Here is a 21457-nt window from a genome sequence, read left to right on the forward strand (position 1 = left end):
CCCCCCCAGATAAGTAACCAGGGACAGACCAAAGTAAGGATACCACAAAAGTCCAATTCAGCCAACCATGTGAGGCTCCACCTTCCCCATGCTTATGTAAGCAATGAGGACTGAGAGACACTCTCAGACCATCTGAGCTGCCTGAAAAAGAGACTAAAACCTGTCAAGCTGCCTGCAGGCTGTGCAGTGTGCTCCAGGTTTCCAGTTTTCATGAGCTATCACCTATGCTGTCTGGCTCTGGTGACACAGTTGCCTTTGAGTCATTTCTGCTCCTATAAGTAACCCCTCACCCACACTCCTGTAAGTAACTCTTGCTATCGTTCTTTTTTCTCCTTTCCTTTTTAGATAGGGTCTTGTGGAGCATAGTCTGGCCTTCAGCTCCAGATCTTTCTGCATCCTTCTAGCTCCCAAGGGCTGGGATTACAAGTGTGCATCATCATGCAGAGTGCAAGAAAATTCTCCTTCCGAGTTTCCTTCTGAGTATCTTTTGTCGCAACACAAGATCTTGTAAAAGGGACCACGACTGGAGTTTTTAGGGCAAAATCTTGCCTGGGCCGCCCCTCAATGCTAGGCTATTCTTCCAGTCTCCGGTACATCAATTAGAGAGGTGGGATGGTGAAAAGCAGTGTGGCCAGTGAGAAATAAATGGAGCCCAGGGATCCCACATCTGTAGTGGAGAGTGCAGTATGAGGGCAAGCACATAACTAGACAGTCCTGGCTAAGGTGGAGTCCAGGCCATCCCAGAGTTGCTGACCTCTGAGATCACTGGCTCTCAACCTTAGAGTTGAATGACCCTTTCACAGGAGTCTCCTAAGACTATTGGAAAACAGATATTTACACTAAAAGTAATAACAGTTACAAAATTAAACTTATGAAGTAGCAATGGAAATAATTTTATGGTGGAGGTCACCACAACACAAGGAACTGTATTAAAGGGGCGACAGCATTAGGAAAGGTGAGAATTGCTGTATTCATCTAGGTGGGGAGATGAGCCTGTTCTGTAAGGTTTTGTTCCTCATGGAATTCAAGATGACTCCAGAAGAAACTGACCTCTGTGTCCCTGTGGAAGTACAAACCAAAATGAAGGAAGGACAGAGGAGCTAAACTTTGCTTCAACCTCTAGTTAAGTTTTTGGCACAAGTAAGTCCTGCTTGGAGCAAGCTTGAAATGTCTGTGTCAGGACCCTGCCCTTGGTGACAAGATGGCTGAAGACTTGTCAACAGAGAATTTATTTACTACCCTCCCCTGTGTATATGTGCTGGGGTGGGGGGGAAGGGGGAGCACTGGAATGCTCTGGCCATGACAGCACCATTTTGTAAAGTGCCTCCATTTTGGTTAAACAATGACAGTTCTCAAAACTAAAGTAACTTGTTGGTCCAGATTCTTCCCTGAGGGGAGATGTTTGTCTATTACCTGACATTCTTTAACCCACTGTTCATCTTCATTCCCTGGATACTCCTAGCAACGCCGGGCCAAAGGGCAAGAAAAAAAAGAGAGAGGATTTTAAATCTCTTCCCACTTCCTTTTCTCTGCCCGGCAGCCACTACCTGCTCCGGGCTGCATTCTAGAGGCCCAGTGTGCGGGCCTTCTTCCTGCACCATGCCTGGGCCTGTGCTGCCTGCCCTGAGGTATTACCGCTCAGCTGTCTGAGCTTGTTGACCTTTCATGTGGTGACCCACATGGGGATCAGGATGTGGGGCCTCCACTCCTCCTCCTCCCTTTCTTGGCTCCTTGTCTGCCTTCCTCAGGTAGCTCCACACTGACTTAACCATCGTAGTCACCCACCAGGTACACGTCTCTGAATCCTCTGTGCCAACTCGAGTTTCCCCTGACATGCCGCTCCTTTCCTCAGAGACGTCCCTTTATGCAGTTCTGGCTCTAGCTCTGTGGATGAGGCTGGCCTTGAACTCACAAAGATGCTCTTGCCTCTGCCTCCTGAGTTCTGAGATTAAATGTTAATCCATGCTTAGCTAGGATGCCCCTTCTTTTTGGCCCACCTCTGCTAGGAAATAGCTCCTTTCTATTCCCTCCTCACAGCCACAGACCAAAGTCTCTCTAAGATGCTTAGGAACTCTGCCTTTGTGTGTCTCTCACAGATTTATCTACCGCAGGCTCAATTAAGTCAAAAAAAATCTCAAGTTCTACTGTAACACTTATAGTCGCACAGTATTCCCTTGACAATGGGTATACCCTGACTACTGGTCAGAGGAGGTATGCCCTAAAAATGTCCTGCAAGGGAAAATAGCTGTTGACATTCAGACCTGTTACGTTATTTCTCTACTGGTGAAATGAGACAATTCAAGCCTGATTAGTGTGTGTGTGCGCGCGCGCGCGCGTGTGTGTGTGTGTGTGTGTGTGTACAAGTTTATTGAGATGCTGCTACCAGGTGGGTGAGTTCACTGGCCTCAAGGAAGGAGGCCAGAGAAGTTCATGTAGAGAGAAGGAAAAGGGAGAAGAAGGAGTGGCGGGGGTTAAGGAGGAGGAAAAAGGTGAAGGAGGAGAAGAAAGAAGGAGAAAGGAGGAGGCGGCAGCAGCGTCTCTTGGGCCCAGACTCTTGTTAGCTACCTGTAAAGCCTCCTGTACCCAGCACTCTCCCTACTCTTCTTTTCTGCCTCTCTTTAAACTGTACACACATTTCCACCGCCCTTACTTTTCTGGATGACCTGGAATACTTGACACTCCCTCCCAAGGTCCAGATAGCATTCCCCATATGAACTGACCTTGGTCTCATCCTGAATCCCTCTTCCTACCCATAGCTCAAAACTGCAAAGTTCTAATCCAGGATATAACCCTCCCCAAACAAACAAACAAACAAACAAACAAACAAACAAACAAACAAACCCTAAACAGTCACCTTCTCTTCCTCCTGGGCTTAGCAGATTATCTTTGTGTCTGGATTCCCAAATTTGAAGTCTTACCCAAACCTCTCTGGACCCCTCCCAACCTAGCCAACCCCCGCTCCCCAAGATCAACGAGACCCTTCTGACTGCCACAACACTAAAGATTCTAGACCCTGCAAACCTTTCACCCTGGTTTTATATTCCTCTCAGAGCCGAGCCTTAGTCTTAGTTCTACGGCGAGGCAATACCTACCTACATGTCCAAACAACACCCTGCATGTCCAAGGGCTAGCCTGCATGTCCAAACCCTTTCAGCGTCACAGGACTGGGCTAGTCTTAATGCTTAGCATTGGAGCGTCTATAATGCTCTTAGAGCTGTCTCCCTCCCAACTTTTGTTTTAAAGATTTACTTTTATTTTTTTTTTCTTTTCTTTTCTTTTTTTTTTTTTTTTTTTTCCGGAGCTGGGGACTGAACCCAGGGACTTGCGCTTGCTAGGCAAGTGCTCTACCACTGAGCTAAATCCCCAACCCCTTACTTTTATTTTTTAACATATATATATATATATATATATATATATATATATGTATGTATGTATATACACACACACACATATATATATATATATGCACATATACATATGCACATATATATATGTGTGTGTGTGTGTCTATATAAGCATATGTCTTTGTATGTGCATGTCCTTAGAGGGCAGAAGAGGGCATTGGATCCCTTTGTACTTGGGCTGTATGCGGTTATGAACTACCACACAGGGTTATGGGTACTAAGACTCAAACTCAGGTTTTGTTTTTTGTTTGTTTGTTTGTTTGTTTGTTTTTAAAGATTTATTTATTTATTATATATAAGTACACTGTAGCTGTCTTCAGATACACCAGAAGAGGGCATCAGATCTCTTTACAGATGGTTGTGAGCCACCATGTGGTTGCTGGGAATTGAACTCATGACCTCTGGAAGAGCAGTCGGGTGCTCTTAACCGCTGAGCCATCTCTCCAGCCCTGTTTGTTTGTTTTAACAGGTGGTTTCTCTGTGTAGCCTTGGCTGTCCTGGAACTTGCTCTGTAGGCAGTAGAGGCTGGCCTCAAACTCAGAGATCTACCTGCCCCTACCTCCATATGCCTGGCTTCTGCCCTGATCTTAATGTTTTCTTTTCCTCGACTGTTTCGCTTCTTTGCAGGGCTTTAGGCTGTTGTTGCTGTAAAAGTATAAAAAATGGCTTTACTTTGTCCCACACTAGCTCCTGCAGCCAAGTGCACCAAGATATCTGGTGGATATCTTCATCTCAGTCAGCAAAGCGTCTCACCTGATCTGCTCCTTGCCATATCACACTGCCGATGGCCTCTCTCTGAGCCTGGCAGCAATCTCTCTACCCATCTAGTTCCCAAGGCAGGTTGCCACCATGCCAGAAGCACACATCCCAACTCCGTGGCAGCCCGGGGTCTCTAGCCGCTGCACACTCTTAAACTTAAATCACTGTATGAAAGAACACACAACACAATAACCTCTGATCCAATTGATAAGATACAATCGCCCACCTGAACATACAAAGCCCTGTACACATCCATCCCTTAAGAAAATTCATGGGTTGGGGATTTAGCTCAGTGGTAGAGCGCTTGCCTAGGAAGCGCAAGGCCCTGGGTTCGGTCCCCAGCTCCGAAAAAAAGAACAACAACAAAAAAAAAAAGAAAAGAAAAAAAGAAAAAAAAAAGAAAATTCATAACAACCTGTAAATACACAGAGTGAAATCTTAACATCAGCTTCTATGTTCTCTCCCTGGCTTCCTCTGCCTTCTGGTGCCAGTCTCTTCCCTCAAACTTTTTCCTGCCATCCTTCCTTCTCGTCCAATGACAGGCCTCCTTCTATCTTGTACCTGCCTTCACCTGCGTAATGAGATCATCCCACAGGCTGTATCCTTGAGTTACTTGAGGTTTATCTGATTACCTAAGGTAGGCACTTAGAGCTCCCCCTTTGGACTGCTTTCCTTCTGTCCAGTGGGTTTTGATGTTTTCATTTGCGTTTGTTTCTATGGTTAAGTCTCCTTGGTTTTGTCAAGGACACATTTGTTGTTCAGCCGTATGCTCTTTAACTTCCATGAGGTTTCCATGCTCTAGCATCTCTCTTGCTCTTCATTGGTAGCTTTATCCCCTTGCCATCAGAGAGAATACCTGGGATCATTTCAACTTTCCTAGTCTTGTCCTAACGTATGACCTAAAAGAAAGGCTGTGGAGAAAAGGTGCATTGTGTAGTGTTGACATATGATATTCTGGACATATCTGTTGAATCCATTGACCCGTGGTGTCATATAATCCAGACGTTTCTGGTTTTGTTTTTTATTTTATTGTATTTTTGTTCTTTGGTCAGGATGACTTGTCACTTGATGACAGCGGTGTATTGAAGTAACCCACTGCTATTGTTCTGGGGTTGACCTGTGACTTTAGTTATATTTGTTTTATGACGTTGAGCACACCTGTGTTCAGGCGATATGCTCTTAGATTATTAGTGTCCTTTTATTGGCTTGTGCCTGTGATTAGTACAAAGTGACCTCTTCACTCATCTTACTAGTTTTACTTTGAGAATTATATTTTAAGGTATTTGAAAGAACAGTTGTGCTAAAACACAAAAATCCCAGACATTTAATTTTACCAGTGACAACTCAGGACCCAGGTGCTTTGCTGAAAACCTGCTGCCTCAGAGAGTCAGAGAAAGCACCCAGCTGACATTCCTGCTCCACAGATGTCCCAGGAAGAAAGGGCTCTGTCTCCTCGCAGAGGCTTCAACGCAAAGGCTCTCCTTCCGGTTTACCTTTTCAGGCCCTATCAGCTGGTTGCTTGCTCTGCCTCTTGACCTAAGGCTGATCTCTAGCACAACTACTTGTTTATAGTAAACAGAAAGCTCTAGGATCAAAGGCTGAGCCACAGTTAGAAACATTGTTACATTCGGTCCCCAGCTGGGGTGGGGGAAGGGAAGAAACATTGTTACAGTTCACAATCTAGGAGTTCACAATGTGATCAAATATCCCGCAACAGTAACACCCACTGTTTCCTAGCTCCATTTTACTTTGAACATCTTTTTCCATCCTTCTACCTAACAGTGCATGTGCATGCATGTGTTTTGAGTGTCTTGGAAGAAAGAAAGAGATGGTTCCTTCTCTGTGATCCAGTGTACTGGTCAGAATCTTTTGATTGGGAGTGGAGACCACCAATGAACACATTATTATAACTGAGAGCTGATTCTGGTTCTTCATTCCTGCCATTTTGCTGAGCTGGCATTGTTTGTTTTTTTTTTTTTCTTCTTCTTCTTCTTCTTCTTTTTTTTTTTTCTTTTTTCTTTTTTTCAGAGCTGGGGACCAAACCCAGGGCCTTGCGCTTGCTAGGCAAGTGCTCTACCACTGAGCTAAATCCCCAACCCCCTTCCTTTTTTTTTTAAACTGTTCTTCTCCTATGGGTTATTTTTTTCCTGTGGCCTCATGAATGGATTTGTTTTTCTCTTCAATCCTATGGATTTGTTTTTCTCTTCAATCCTAAGGATTCACTCAGGTATGCTGTGTAGAACTGGTTTACTGGCTATGCATTCCTTTAGTCTACTCTAACTGTGGAAAGTTTCTGTTGGTTTTTTTTTTTTTAAGTTATGACAGTGTTGCTGGACACATTAGGTCTAGGTTGGCAGTTGTTAGGTTTACTACTTTTTTAGATTATTTATCTCATGGTTTTGTGTGTATGAATAATTTGCCCACAGGTATATCTGTGTACCACGTGAGTGAGTGCCTGGTGACTAAGGAGGTCAGAAGAGGGCACCAGATCTCTTGGGTCTGGAGTTGCATACGGTTGGTTGTGAGCCCTCGTTTTGGTGCTGGGAATTGAAGCTGAGCCTTCTGTGACAGTGACGAGGGATCCTAACCACCAAATCCCTATCCAGCCCCGACTGTTAGCTTTCAGAACTTGAAATACATCGTGCCAAACCTCTTCTGGCTTTTAAGTTACGGGCAAATAATCCTGTATTATTCCGATGAGCGGGCTTTGCTTGTAAATTGGTGTTTTTCTCTTGCCACTCCAATGTACTTTCTTTGTTCTGTATAGTTAACTTGTTAATTGTAATACGATGAAGGGAAGCTCTATTCTGGTCTTGTCTGTTTGGTGTACTAAACACCTCCTGTATCTGATCAGCATCTTGTTCCTTTTCTTTTCTTTCTTCCTTTCTTTCCTTCTCTGTTTGCTTGTTTATTTTGTTTTCAAGACAGGACTTCTCTATGTAGCCCTAGCTGTCCTAGAACTCACTCTGTAGACCAGGCTGACTTTGAACTCAGAGATCTGCCTGCTTCTGCCTCACAAGTGCCTGGAAGCATCTAGTTGTTCTTAACTCTGGGAAACTTTCTCTTAGGATTCTTTTGTCTTCCAGGCTGGCCAGGAACTCACTATGTAGACTAGACTGGCCTAGAACTTAGAGATCCATCTGTCTCTGCCTCCTCCTGAGTGCTGGGATTAAAAGTAGGTGACACCACTCCTTTTTAGGTGTTTCTTAATCCAATCAAGTTCACAACTGAAATTAATCATCACATTAATCTCACTGGGCAGACCAGGCTGGCATCAAATCCATGGCAGTCCTCCTAGTTCAGCCTCTTCCTATGGGATTACTATATGCTAACACGCTCCACTTGAAAGTGAAAAGTAGTTGTGAAGTACAGTAAAGTAAAAATCCAATTATTAGATACAAGTTTGTTGATTTAGTGACTTAAAGTTCTGCTTGTACTGCCTATTCATTTGCCAGGCCTGATTTCATGTGTACCTGAAACAGAACCACCTAGGAAAAAATGGGTCGTTTCCCCTAACAACCTGTTCACTGCCACATCTCGCTTGCTAGCCTGTGGTTTTAGAGTATAAAGTGAGTAAATATACGAACTGGACCTGGGATCAAAACCTTTCAGGAGCTGTCCTGGCTTACCTTCACCGGGGGCCGCTCCTTTTCCTCTCTCATTGGTGTTGGGAGTGCTTATTCTAGAAAGATTTCTGCAACTGTTTTATTGAGTTGTATGAGTTACCTGTGGTACACACCATTAGCTCAGGAGGCTGAGGCAGGAGGATCCAAGTTTGAGGCTAGTCAAGTGCTGCATAGTGAGACCCTATCTTTCAACAAATGGCTCACAGGATAGATACTGAAATGCCCTACCAGAAAGAGGAAACGTCTTGAGTTCGGGTAGGCCAGTTATGATCGAGAGGAAGGCTCTACCCTCCTGGGGAAATGTTAAAGAAGCAAATTACATGACCAACGGGTAAGATCAAATGGGAAAGTGAAGTGGGAAAGCCTAGGCCTGTCCTTTTACTGCAGTCCAGAGCAGGAATGTGAGGGCTCAGTGGATTGGACATCAGCTGTGGTTAGCCTTTCTGACGGTAAAAGCTTGAGGAGAGCTGATGACCGGAATTAGGAAACCTGCTTTGTGGCTCCTGGGCCTCTCAAGATTGCAGTTTCCCCAATACCTGCCCTTGCAGAGCCAGGATTTTAGGAACAAGAGTGCACACAGAGTCTAGAGGTTAACGCCCTAGTCACGCCCTTCGCACAAGGGGTGGGCGGAGCTTCTGGCGGAAGGGCAAGGAAGGAGGTGACGCGAAAGGCAGGCGCCGGTGTCGCGCTGCTGCTGGGAGGAAGCTGGGCCGCCTCGCCGGCCGAAAGCAGGCCGGAGCCCCGGTCGCTGGCCTGGCTTCTCCGGGCGTGGGCGTGGGCGAGGGCGAGGCAGCGGTCCCAGACGCTGCAGCGTTCGTCCAGGCAGAAGATTAGGTGCCGGGAGCAAAGAAAGTAGGTAAGCGGGAGCAGGACAGCCCAGGCTAGGAGACGTCCGCAGGGCTGCTGACCAGCCCTTCCCCGCGCCAGCTCAGCGCCGCCCGAGGCCCGCATGCAGGCCGCCTAGTGGGCGCTGGTCTCCCGGGACCGCGGCCCTCTTCCTTCCTTTGCAGTGCAAACCTCGAAATCCAGACCGCCAGAAACCCCTCTTCCCCGGGCCGTTCCTTTCGAAGTCGGGGAAAGCCTTGCCTGAAGATCGTTGTCAGCCTCCCAGCTCCTGCGGAGTCGGAAGTGTAGGGGTTTGAGTTGACCCGACAGCTCTGCTTGCTCCATGCTTTGGTTCCTTCCCAACCTGCTTGTGCATGGTACCCTTGGGCTTCAGGATGGTGGGAAGCTACTTTTTTTAAAATTCTATCTGTACTGGGTAGTATTAACCCCATGATGAGGTTCATTAACCCACTGTGGGCCGTTCTATTGGGAGAAGTGGGATGCAGAAAGGTCATGGGAGTTTGTACTTAAGAGTCCCGAGAAGCTGAGTTGAAGGTCTAGCCATTTGGTATTGTTTTTAGTTCACCGCCTGGACGTAGGCATGTTCTTATACCAATACAAATTAGTCGAAATACTGAATGAAATTCTTTGAGGATCTAGTTAAAACGCCGTTTAAGAATATCCAGGACACACGGCGCATTCCTAATTATGCTTTTGCCTTTTGTCCAGAATAAGCTTGGTATGGAGAGGGCTGCCAGGAGGGAGCTCAGAATCCTGTGTGGTTGGAACTTAACTGCAATCTGTGCTTTGAGTGTGCAGCATCCAAGAAACCTAGGCACTCAGATGCTTTGTGCTTATCGATAAAGCACTGGTGTGAGAAGAGTAACTTAGCAGTTTCTCTCATGAGATGGTAATTGTGTGCTAGGCCTTTAGAAAAGCATCTGCCTGGAAGATGCCCGACTTATGTCTCGTCCCATTTAGGAGTCTTTGCACCTAATCTTAGAATCCTGTACTCTGCTTCTAAGACATTTCTTGTGTAGCTCAGGCTGACAGTTTGCTTTGTAGCTTAGGCTGGCCTTGAACTCGCAATGATTCCCCGTCTTGGCCTCGCAAATGCTGGGATCACAAGCCCAGTTTGTGCATCTTTTTTTTTTTGCTCTCTCAGCCCCCCTCACACCCCCATTTTCTTTTAGGGAAAAAAAAGTGCATGAATATTTTGCCTGTCTGTCTGTGTTCCACATGCTTGTGTGGTGCCTGTGGAGATCAGGAGAGGGTGATGGGTCCCCTGGATGTTACGAATGGTTGTGAGTTACCATGTGTGTGCCGACCAGGTGCTTAGCCACTGAGCCATCCCCGAGCATGCCTACTTTAGTTTCTGTTAGGAGCAGGGCCCCTGCCTGCCTTTTGTGTTAGTTTCCTTTGCCTTTCTCCCCACCTCTCCTTTTATTACCATCTTCAAGTGCTGTGGAGTGAACACTAGCATCGCATATGCCAGGCAAATGCTGAGCCTGGTCTCATGTCTTCCTGATTTCCTTCCTCATTTTGTCGTGGTACTTCTTGTCTCGTGGCTCTCCGAAGGGTTTATGGGAAGTACGTGCTTTCATAAATCACCTCTCTGAAACCCTTTTTCTGTTCTCACTAGTTTTCAGGAGGGCCTAAAATTCTCTTGTTGAAAATAGTTTTCCCTCAGAGTTTCAAAGACACCTCTCCATTGTTTTCTAATTTCCACTTGTGTGTGGAGGGGCACCCTTGCCTGTGCGGAAGTGTGTAATGGGAATTCTCCACTCTATTTACTGAGGCAGGGTCTCATTAAACTTGGAACTCACCCATTTGGCTGGCTGGTTGACCATCAAGCCCCAGGAGTCTGTCTTTTATCCCTACCTGGCCCTGGGATTATAGAAATGTATTGCTGGGCTGGGCTTTTATGTGAGTCCTGGGACACACAATCAGGTCTTAATGTTTGTGCAGCCAACATTTCTCCCACTGAGCAATCTCCTAGACATCCCCTCCCCTTGCTTTTCCCCTTAGAGTCTGGCTACTTAGTGAAAGTCCTGCCCCAGCCTCCTGCCCACTGGATTTCAGGAGTATGGCCTCATCTGGCTGCATCTGTTCCTTTTTTTTTTTTTTTAAAGATTTACTTATTTATTATTTATAAGTACACTGTAGCTGTCTTCAGACACATCAGAAGAGGGCATCAGATTCCATTACAGATGGTTGTGAGCACCATGTGGCCACTGGGATTTGAACTCAGGACCTCTGGAAGAGCAATCAGTGCTCTTAACCACTGAGCCATCTCTCCAGCCGCATCTGTTACTTTTAAGAAGAGTTGTGGGCTGGAGAGATGGCTCAGCTGTTAAAGGCTAGGCTCACAACCAAAAACAAAATAAACCAAAGAAGAGTTGTGGTTCTTATTTTTTTCTATTTCTTTCACTCATTCTGTATATTCTTTTATTTGAAATTATATGAAAGGAAGATGTCCCTTCTACCTGTTTTTCTACCCTTCAAAATTATACCAGGCATAGTGATACATTCCTTTAATCCCAACGCTCCAGAGGCAGAAACAAGCTAATCTCTATGAGTTTGAGGTCACTGTGGTCTACATAGGAAATTCTATGCAAGCCAAGGCTATATGGTGAGACTCTCTCTCACACACCCACACAGGGTATTTGTTTTATGCTTGGATTCTAACCATCAAATATTTGGTTGCTCAGTGGATTTTTGTGGATCGTGAGATTTCACGTCTTTTTGACATGACATTATTTTCAGGTTCCAGTGTATATTCTGGCACCACAGTGATATTTTAGGTTTATCTTTTCTTTTATTTTCTCTGTCCAGTTCTAGGTTTTTGTTTTGTTTCTAAGACAGTCTCCTGTAGTTCAAGTTGGCCTTCCAATGGGCTATAGAACTAGGGATGACATTGACTTCCTATGCTCCTGTCTCAGCCTCCAGAGCGCTGGGACTTCAAGCTTGAGTCACCATGCTGAGTTTAGCTATTTCTCTCAGTATACAGCTACATTTAGAAACCAAGATCTGGTTGTTAGGATGTTCACTTTTTATTGGAATTGTGTTGTTTCATTGACAGTCAAAAATATTTAAGTGTATGTATACTTCCTTATCTCTATTAAACACTGAGTTCATAGAGGTGCCTCCAGTTCTGCCCTCCTCCTCCTCCTCGTCCTCCTCCATCAACAGCAGCAGCAGCAGCAGCAGCAGCAGCAGTAGCAGCAGCATTTCACAATTCATTGTTTTGCTAGTGGTGGAAAGTCTAGCTTTAATTACCCACCACACATTTTACTTATTTACTCAATTTTAGAATACTGATAATACCAAATGGACTCCTACTTCTATGAAAAAGCCAATTTTGTATGCATTGTATAATACCTGTGTGTAGTCTTTGTCTTTAGCTCTTGAGCATGTAGTCAGAATATTGTTTTCTAAAACTGTCAATTTTCTGCTTTTAATGTGTGATTGCTGTTCGTTATTTTTGAGATTCAGAGGCTAAGAGATGTAGCCCATCAGCAGAGTACTCGCTGAGCACTGGTCCCAGTTTAATTCTCCAGTACTGCAAAAAGGAAAAGAAAGCAAGCAGGCCAGGTTCACTTAAGTATGAAGCATTAGCTTGGACCTAAAGCCAGACCAGTAGGGAAAGGACATTCAGATAGTGTCCCTCCCCTCCTCATTTCTGCCTCCTCCCCACCTGTGAACTTTGCTCTCTTCCTCTAAGGCTCCATTCTGTAAATCACTGTGTGCTGAGTGCTAGAGAATCCTTGCTCCAGTGAAGCTTCATTCTTCACACAGATAAGTAGTTTATTCAGCCTGCTTTTGCCCGTGGGCATTGGTTGGCTATTTGCTATTATAAACAATGTTTCAACAGAGCCTTTTCATCATTATCACCGCTGTGTCTCCAGTTTAAATTACTTAAAGTGGGGCTGCCAGATTAAGGATAAATAATTTTGTGGCTTTTATAAAAATCTTCTCAATTCTCTTCCAAAATGATTACATCAGTTTGGAATTCTATCAGCAGAGTATGAAAATGCCTTTTTCAGTTGGGTGGCAGAGGCGGGGGGGGGGGGATTTTTAATTTGAGGTAGGTTTGGACTACAGAGTGATACCTTCAAAACAGAAAGTAACTTTTGGCTGGTGCTGCTCTGCTGTTAAGAAAGTAACTTAACGTCTGAGGATGTGCTACAGCGTTTCTTTTCTTTTTTTTTTTTAAGATTTATTTATTTATTATATATAAGTACACTGTAGCTGTCTTCAGATACACCAGAAGAGGACATCTGATCTCTTTATAAATGGTTGTGAGCCACCATGTGGTTGCTGGGAATTGAACTCATGACCTCTGGAAGAGCAGTCGGAGCTCTTAACCACTGAGCCATCTCTCCAGCCCCAGCGTTTCTTTTCTTTGGCAGTGCTGATGACACCTAGGAGGTTGACACATGCGAATTAACACTGTCTTTGAGCATAGCCCCAGATCGTTGGCCTCTTTTGTTAAGGGTAAAGTTGAGCTGGCTGTGGTACACTCACCTTCGATCCCAGCAGTTGGGAGGCAGATGTAGGTGAATCTTTGTGAATTCCAGGTTAGCCTGGTCTACAAAGTGAGTTCCATGATAGGGCTACAGAAAGAAACCCTGGGTGGGGGGAGTGAAGCTGAACTTTTTTTTTTTTTTTTATGTTTAAGGGTAATTTGGAAATATTTTTGAGTTGCCTCCTTATGGATTTTCCTCATTAGGTTATCAAGCCTTTTGTCTTTTTTTGTTTGTTGGATTTGTTTATTTGATTGTTTGTTGAAATAGTGTTTTTCTGTGCAGCCCTAGCTGCCCTGGAACTTACTCTGTAGCCCATGGCGGTCTGGAACACTGAAGTCCCAACTGCCCTCTGCCTCCCAAGCACTGGGATTAAAGGCCATTGCCTGGTTTGTCCTTTCTTTAAGAGTTCTTTATGTATTAGGAATATGAACATTTTATATATTATGACTTGTTAAGCTTTTTATAAAGTTTTCATTGATGCAATTGTTGTGTTTTCTTTCTTTTTTTTTTTTTTTTTGTTTGTTTGTTTTTCCGGAGCTGGGGACCCAACTCAGGGCCTTGCGCTTGCTAGGCAAATGCTCTACCACTGAGCTAAATCCCCAACCCCATGTTTTCTTTTTTTTAAATCATTTTTTTAAGTTTTATTTTATGTTAGTACAATGTTACTCTCTTCAGACAGGCCAGAAGAGGGCATCGGATCCCATTACAAATGGTTGTGAGCCACCATGTGGTTGCTGAGAATTGAACTCAGGACCTCTGGAAGAGCAGTCAGTGCTCTAACTGCTGAGCCATCTCTCCAGCCCCAAGTTGTGTTTTGAATCTTCTAATCTTTATGGTGGTCTTGGTCGGTCTCTCTCTCTCTCTCTCTCTCTCTCTCTCTCTCCTCTCTCTCTCTCTCTCTGTGTGTGTGTGTGTGTGTGTGTGTGTGTGTGTGTGTGTGTGTGTGTGTGTGTGTGTGTATGTATGTATGTTAGTTGATAGAAGGAACCAGTGCAATGCTTAGTCTTTAGAGACAAGACATTTCACATTCTGAAGTTAATGCAGGGGCTCAGTGGGCTAGCCAGTGGAGCTCCAACTTGGAATGGCTCCTCCACAGTTGGCCCGCCTGAGACTCATCTGTATGCAGCTAGAACTAGATGACAGTATAGTTGCCTTCTGCCCAAGGACAGCCCACTTTGTACCTGTTGGTGTTGGGTGGAACTAAATTAGGCTCTTCCTTGGTGCCTGAGGTGCCTTTTCAGGTAGAATTTTTTTGTTGTTGTGTTTTGTTCTTCTAGACAGGATTACTCCGTAGATTGTAGACCAGGCTGGCCTCGAACTCAGAGATGATTTTTCTTTTAAAAAATATATTTATAAATATTTTTATTCTAAGTGAGGTTTTTTTGCCAGCATTGTGTATGTGCACTACATACATGCCCAGTGCGTGCAGAGTCCAGAAAAGAGCCTTGGGTTTCCTGGAGCTGGAGTTAGGAGTGGTTGCAGGCTGCCAAGTGGGTCCTGGGAACTGAACCTGGGTTCTCTGCAAGAAGAGCAAGTGCTTTAGCTGCTGAGCCATCTCGCCAGTGTCTTGATTGTTCATTTAAGAAATATTTATGTTTATGTGTATGGCTGTGTGCACATGAGTGCAGGTGTCAGCAGAGAAAGAGGTGTCGCTTCCTCTAGAGCTTATGTTATAGCAGTTGTAAGCTGTTAGACATGGGTGCTAGAAACCACATTTGAGTTCTCTAGAAGAACAGCCGGTGCTGTTACGTGCTGAGCCATTTCTCCAACCCTTGGTTGTTCCTTTAAACAAATAAAAATAAAAAATATTTTGCTCCGTTTTTTGCCATAGTCTTACTGAGTCAAAATAGGGTGTCGGTAGGGCCATGTCTGCAGGGCTGTGTTCTCTTTGCAGGTTCTTTTGGAGAAGCTGTTCTTCCCTTCTTGTAGTTTTGGGTGGCCACTTGCATTCCTGGGATTGTAGCTGTTGCTCTGCTCACATTGCCTTTCCTTCTGTCTGTGGATTTTGCGTTTTCCTGTAACATTGTTTTGGTTTACTTTCCTTCCTCAGGTCTGGTGATTCTTGGTAGTTAATCCTTTTTGTGGGGGGTAGGGTGGGGTGGGGGGGAGGGACGGGTCTCACTATGTGACCTTCCTTTCTCAGCGCCATCCATATTCCTAACCTTCAGAGGTATTTGTTACTTCTAATTTAGGGCCTTTCGCACATCCTGTAGCTTATTGCTTCATGGCCTTAGGTTTTAGCTCTTTGACCTGCTAAGTGGTACTCATTCAGTTGCTTTTTATTTTTTGAAACAAGGTCTCACTGTGTAGCCTTGGTGACCTGGAACTTGCAATGTAGACCAGGCTGGCCTTGAGCTAATTAGCAATTTGAGCTCTTGAGATCTCCAGCCTCTGCTGAGGTTAAAGGTATATACCCCCAAGTCTGGCTACTTGTAGGGCCTGTCACCTCCCCAGTCATGGGGTTTGTCCAGGTCTATGCCTTTCTCTTGGGGACACGCCTCAAATCTCACTGGGAATTGTCTGGTATCCTCATAACTTTTGTGTCCTTATTGCTCCTGTGGACACATCTGGCCTGGTAGGTTGTGGCTTGAGTGGTTCATATCTGGAAGACTGTTGATGACCCTTGCCCACAGGCCTTGAACTTCTGATCTTTCTTCTTCATTCTCTTGAGTGTTGGTGTTGAGGGGTGTGTGTGTGCGTGCGTGCCTTCATGATTGGTTTTATGTTGGGGATTGAATCAAATCTTCATGCGTGCTGGGCAAATAGTCTGTCTCCAGCTCCACCAGGTCTGAGTATTGAACATAGGGCCTGTGCTTGCTGGGCTGGTGTTGACCATACCTCCAGCTTCATGGCTAATCTCACTCATTCCCCTCATCTTTTACCCCTGTCAGCTATTCCTGAAATTCTGTGTGCACTTGTATTTGTCCTCAGTCCTTATATGAAAGCACCTGATGAAGTCCTGTTCCTTTATAGACACTTAGACTCTGACTGTAAAAGTGGAGCCTGGTCTCCTTGAGGGTGATGACTATGTGGACCAAATTAGTAGCTATGGACTCCGTCTGAAGCGGTGTTTGGTCCTCTTCTTTACTATCTTTCCCTTTACAATTGAGAACACCGAGTCAGTGCTAGCAATTCTATGGCTGCCAGGGTAGCTCAAGTACTGACACCTTGTGGTTATTTTTGCCTTGTGTGTTCTGTTAGAAACTGATACCGTGGATTAGGAATGGCTTAGCAGTTGACTTGTTGCTTTTGCAGAGGACCTGCGTTCAGTTCTAGCATCCACATGGTAGCTCACAACTGTTCTTAATGACAGTTCCAGGAACCCAGAGTCCTCCTCTGGCCTCCACAGGCAGCAGACATGGAAAGTGGTGAACCTGTATACATTCAGGTGAAGTGTATTTATGTGCAGACAAGGAAAATCCCCAAAACAAAAATCAGTGCATACTGCGGAAGTCTTTGTTACAAGGTGTCTGGCTGACTTGGTAGAGCAGGCTGGTCTGGAACTCAGAGACTGAGGTCCACCCAGCCTTAGCTTCCCGAATGCTGGGATTAGAGGCCTGTGTGACCATACCTTGCCAGAAATGGTCTAGAAACATCTCCACCAGAACCAGGTATAGAGAAAATGAGGTCTTATTAAATGCTATGCCTTCCTTCTTCCCGGATCTTGCAGTGGGTATCTTGGTCAGGTAGGATTTCCTTATAGCTGACAGAATAAATTGAAATGCACAGATTCTTTTTTGTGTTTTGATCTTAACTGCTACATGTCTTTATGACATTATACTTACATTGAAATTTAAATTTTCTTTACATTTTGTTTTCTTTTATAGTTACATCCAATTCTCATTATGCATCAGAAAAATGAAAAAACAGAAGAAAATTCTATGGAAGAAAGGAATTCACTTAGCCTTTTCTGAGAAATGGAATGCGGGATTTGGAGGCTTTAAGAAACTCTATTTTCCCCAAAACTTGTGCTTTCTGAAAGCTAAGCTGGGAAGGCCAGTTGTTTGGCATCGGCAGTCGAAGCATTTCCAGTGTAATAAGAGGGGTCTTCACATCCAGAAAACATGGACCCAGGATGTACCACTTTGTTCAAAGACCAAGTCTGGAGTGGCCACTCAAAATGTTAGTTCTTTGTATGCCAAAGTGAAAAGAAAGGACACTAAGCACTTCATTTCCTCCTCCAGGAGTCTCCTGAAACTCCAAGCAGATAAATTACTTTCTTCAGCAAAGAACTTGGGCCGTGAATACTGCAGAGAGAAAAGCCTTCTGAAGGCAGTTACTGGCTTGTCGGCAAATACTGTTTTAGGTAAGGCCAATGGTCACAAACCTAGCACGGACCCACAAGCTTCAGACTTTCCCATGAAGTTCAATGGGGAGAGCCAAAGTCCAAGTGACAGTGGCAAGACTGTGGTTTTGAACAAACATAGAAAACGAGTTTGTTATGGCTGCTACCAAGGGCTAGAGCACCACAGGAACAGGAGACCCCTGATTCCAAAAAAGTTCCAACCTAACCAACATCGAAGAGTCAAAGTGTCTCTTATGATGTATGAGAAACTATCCATGATTAGATTTCGGTATAGGATTTTCAGATCCCAGCACTTCAGAACGAAAAGCAGAGTTTGCAAGCTAAGAAAAGCCCAGCGAAGCTGGGTGCAGAAGGTCACTGGGGACCATCAAGAGAACTTTAGGGATAACAACACTGAGGGTGGCGATTGCAGCCCAGTCCCTTCCCTAGAACCTAAAGACCCTTGTCGGTGTCAGCCATACTTTCCAGACATGGACAGTAGTGCTGTGGTGAAGGGAAAAAACTGTCACGTGCCTGATGGCCACACTAAAGAAAGTCCTGCCTTGGACAAAGAGCATGGTTTAGATGCAGCATTCCCTGACCAGCAGAATGGCAGCACCACATACACTTGGGACCAGCCATCCTCTTCTCCTAAGTGGGAGTGTACAGAGCAAATTCATGAAATCCCTTTGATGGGACATCCTTCTAGTGACAACTTCACTCCGGGAACTGAAAGAGCTCTTATGACTCTGGGGCAGGAAAGCGGGACAAGTGCTGTCAGCGATGACGGAGTGAAGCTGTCAGTGTCTGGAGCAGACGAATCTGTGAGTAGTGTAGATGGGCCTGTGTCTGAGGAGCCCGCTCAGAACGAGAACTTCCAGATGGAGGAGGATGGGTCTCTCAGGCAGAACATTCTTAGTTCGAAACTGCTGGACCACCCTTACTGTAAGAGTCCACTGGATGCTCCCTTGGTGTGCAGTGAGCTCAAAGTAGAAAACCAAGTGGCAGGTGGCAAGAGTGGCCAGACAGCGTCTCCCGTGGATGATGAGCAGCTCTCGACCTGCCTTTCTGGTATGCACTGTTCCTTGTTGCCCGTACTTGCTGTATGCTGCCCTTCCCAGGGTCTTGGTTTTACCGCCCACACAAGGCTTTCCCTTTAAACCGTTAGATTCTGTGATGCCTTTTACTCTGCTCCATTATGTAGATGTTGCTTAGTTCCCTGCTCAGTTTGCGATGAACACTTGCATTGATTTTGCTGTAAGGATGCAACGAATTCTCTTATGCATTTGTTCCTGTAAGTTAAATTGTCATTCAAATTGCTGCTAAAAGAGTATTATTGGTACTTATAATGTAAGAGAATGGCCAAATTACCTTTCAAGAAGAACTGGTTTAAACTTAAGTTTTACCAGGCTTACAGATTACAGATGAGAATTTTATGTTGTTGGGTTTTAAGATTGGGTGTCTTTGTTTTTAGACAGAGTTTTAGGTAGCCCAGTCTGGCCTCAAACATTGAGTAAGGGTTCTGAGAACTAAACGGTAGTCCTCTGAAGAATACTATACTCTCTTAACCTCTGAGCCAGCTCTCCAAACTTATTACAGTTTAAAACAATTTAAAATTTTTATTTTTATTATTTTATTATTGTACATACATACATGATGTTTCTGTGTCGGTGTGCGTGTCACCGTGTCCATGTGAAGGTCAGAGTACAACTTTGTGCAGTCAGTATTCTCTTTCCACCTATATTTAATTTCTTGCCTAAATGCAATCTTCTCAAATGTTAAGGTTTCCTGATTTCTGTTGGGGCCATTTTTTTTTTTCATGTAGAAATAAGACCACTGTATAGAAACAAGATAACTATTAAGATATGAAGGCCAGGAATATAGCAAAAGTATATGCTCTCAGGGCTGGAGAATCAGCTTCGTGGTTAACAGCCCTGGATGACCATACAGAGGATCCAGGATCAGTGCCTAGTACCCACGTGACAGCTCAGGAACATCTGTAACTCCAGATCCATGGGTTTTGAGGCCCTCTTCTGGCCTCAGTGGGCATTAGGCATACACGTGGTATACAGACGAAGCACCCATACACATAGAATAATAAAAAATTTTAAAATATTATGTGCTTTGTTCTTAGCCTAGAACCTCCAGGTAGACTTGGGCGGAGAATCAGAGATAATGATTTCACGAGACCAGGGCTGGGCTTGGCAGATGGTCCACTGGGTAAAGACACTGCCAGGCCTGGGACCTGAGTGCAGTCTCTGGAACTCACATGGGGGAGGAGAGAACCGTCTCCCACATGTCCTCTGACCTCTGTGTGTGTGCTATTTGCACGTGTACCTCACTGTACACACACACACAGTGAACGAATGTAATAAAAGTAAAATAATAAAGGGGGAGGCAAGACTGTGATTTGTCTAGCATGTTTGGGGCCCTGCCTTCGGTTCCAGCATTACAAAGGTTAGGGGCCTCTCTGATGGGAGTGTGACGGGAAATACAGGCCTTCATCTTTGCTTCTCTCTCAGTACAGCACAGTACTTTCCCCTCTGAATCGATAGCCTGGCAGAAACCATTGTGTGTTTCCACAGAAGGAATTGGGTATGAGTCCTACAATAGCCAATCACTTGTTAGCTGGATAGGCTGCTGTTCTCCCTTTACAGCCTCATCCCAAAATCCTGCTCTGCTTCTGCTAAGCCGCCTTCAGTTGCTTTGTTACTGTTCAGAAGTAATGTTGGGGTTTTATTTCCTGGGGACTTTTGCCATCATGGAGACCAATAAATGAGTACATTCATAAGTTGACTTGAAGACTGCCTTAAATCAGGCTGAAAGTCTCCTTATAGAAATTCTATTTTCCTTGGCTATAGATAAAGCTCAAATAGTAGAACTCTTGCCCACCATGTATCAGGCCTAGAGCTTGATCTCTTGTACCACAGCTAAACAGTAAAAAATGTTTTTAAAAATGTTATTCCCAGTTTTAAAAGAGGCCTCTCTAGAGCTCGACCTGGTCCATGATCCCAGCCACTGTGGAGGCCGAGGTGGGAGGATCTGAGGGCCAGCCTAGGCAGCGTGGAGGGAAAGGCCTCGCTCACTGTTCCTGTTAAATTTACCGTACGGGGTTAGTCAGTGCCATGAGGGACTTTAGTAGGTTTGCTGTTTGTTTGGCAATAAGGTCTCACCATGTCGTCTGCGAGTCACTGTGTAGATGAGGCCGGCCTCCTGAAGGCTGCTGGGATTTTGCAGGCATGTGCCACTGAGGCTGAGTAACATCAAGAGGCAGACGCAGATGGATCTCAAGGCTAACCTGGTCTACACAGCCAGTTCCAGGACAGCCAGAGCTATACAGAGGAACCCTGTCTCCAAAAACCAAACTAAACAATCAAGTTGCAATAATACAGTGATAATGATCTTACCAATTTTATTTTTTTCTCTTTTTTAAATAAACTGCTCCTTTAACTACTAGGGGAGAAAAGACATTTAACCAGATAATTAGCACTCATCTTCTTCTTCTTTTTTTTTTTTTTTGAGCTGGGGACCAAACCCAGGGCTTTGCGCTTGCTAGGCAAGCACTCTACCACTGAGCCAAATCCCCAACCCCTAGCGCTCATCTTCTAAGCGCTCTGTCTAAGAGGTAACATCTTGTTACCATGGTGTCTTAGTCACTGTTGTATTGGTGTGAAGTGTGAGAACCTGACCAAGGTAGTGCTTATGAAAGAAAAGTGCTTAGCTGCTGCTGGCTTACAGTTTAGAGGTTTAGTCCATTATCATTACAGGGAGCAAGGCGGCATGCATGCAGGCAGTGCTGGGAAAGGAGCTGAGAGCTCTACACACCCACTGAAGGCTGCAGGCGAGAGACACTGGGCTTAGAATGGGCTTTTGAAACTCAGACCCAACCACAGTGACACACTTCTTCCAACAAATAGCCTGTTAGGAACATTCTTAAACCACAGCTGGCTAGCCCAGAATTCCTGTGCCCAAGAGATCTGGGCCTCAGCCTCTCCAGGAGCTGGCAGCACAGGAGCTTATCCCTGTGCT

The 21457-nt window shown here is 44.9% G+C and overlaps 1 protein-coding gene across 6 annotated transcripts in view; it reads left to right on the plus strand.

The window, feature by feature from the left end:
* Window positions 1-8461: 8461 nt before the first annotated feature.
* Window positions 8462-21457, plus strand: part of Senp5 (SUMO specific peptidase 5) — a 35015-nt gene continuing 22019 nt past the window's right edge. For 2 of the 6 annotated variants that reach the window (XM_087575239.1, XM_087575238.1), the window contains exons 1-2: window positions 8462-8645; window positions 16971-17449. Coding sequence is in view for 4 of the 6 variants with exons in the window: in XM_087575238.1 (XP_087431364.1) it covers window positions 17002-17449 (448 nt within the window). In the remaining 2 variants the exon portion in view is untranslated. 6 annotated transcript variants of the gene reach the window in all.

This window comes from Rattus norvegicus, chromosome 11 (genome assembly GCF_021556685.1).
Source record: "Rattus norvegicus strain SHRSP/BbbUtx chromosome 11, alternate assembly SHRSP_T2T, whole genome shotgun sequence".
NCBI lineage: Eukaryota > Metazoa > Chordata > Mammalia > Rodentia > Muridae > Rattus > Rattus norvegicus.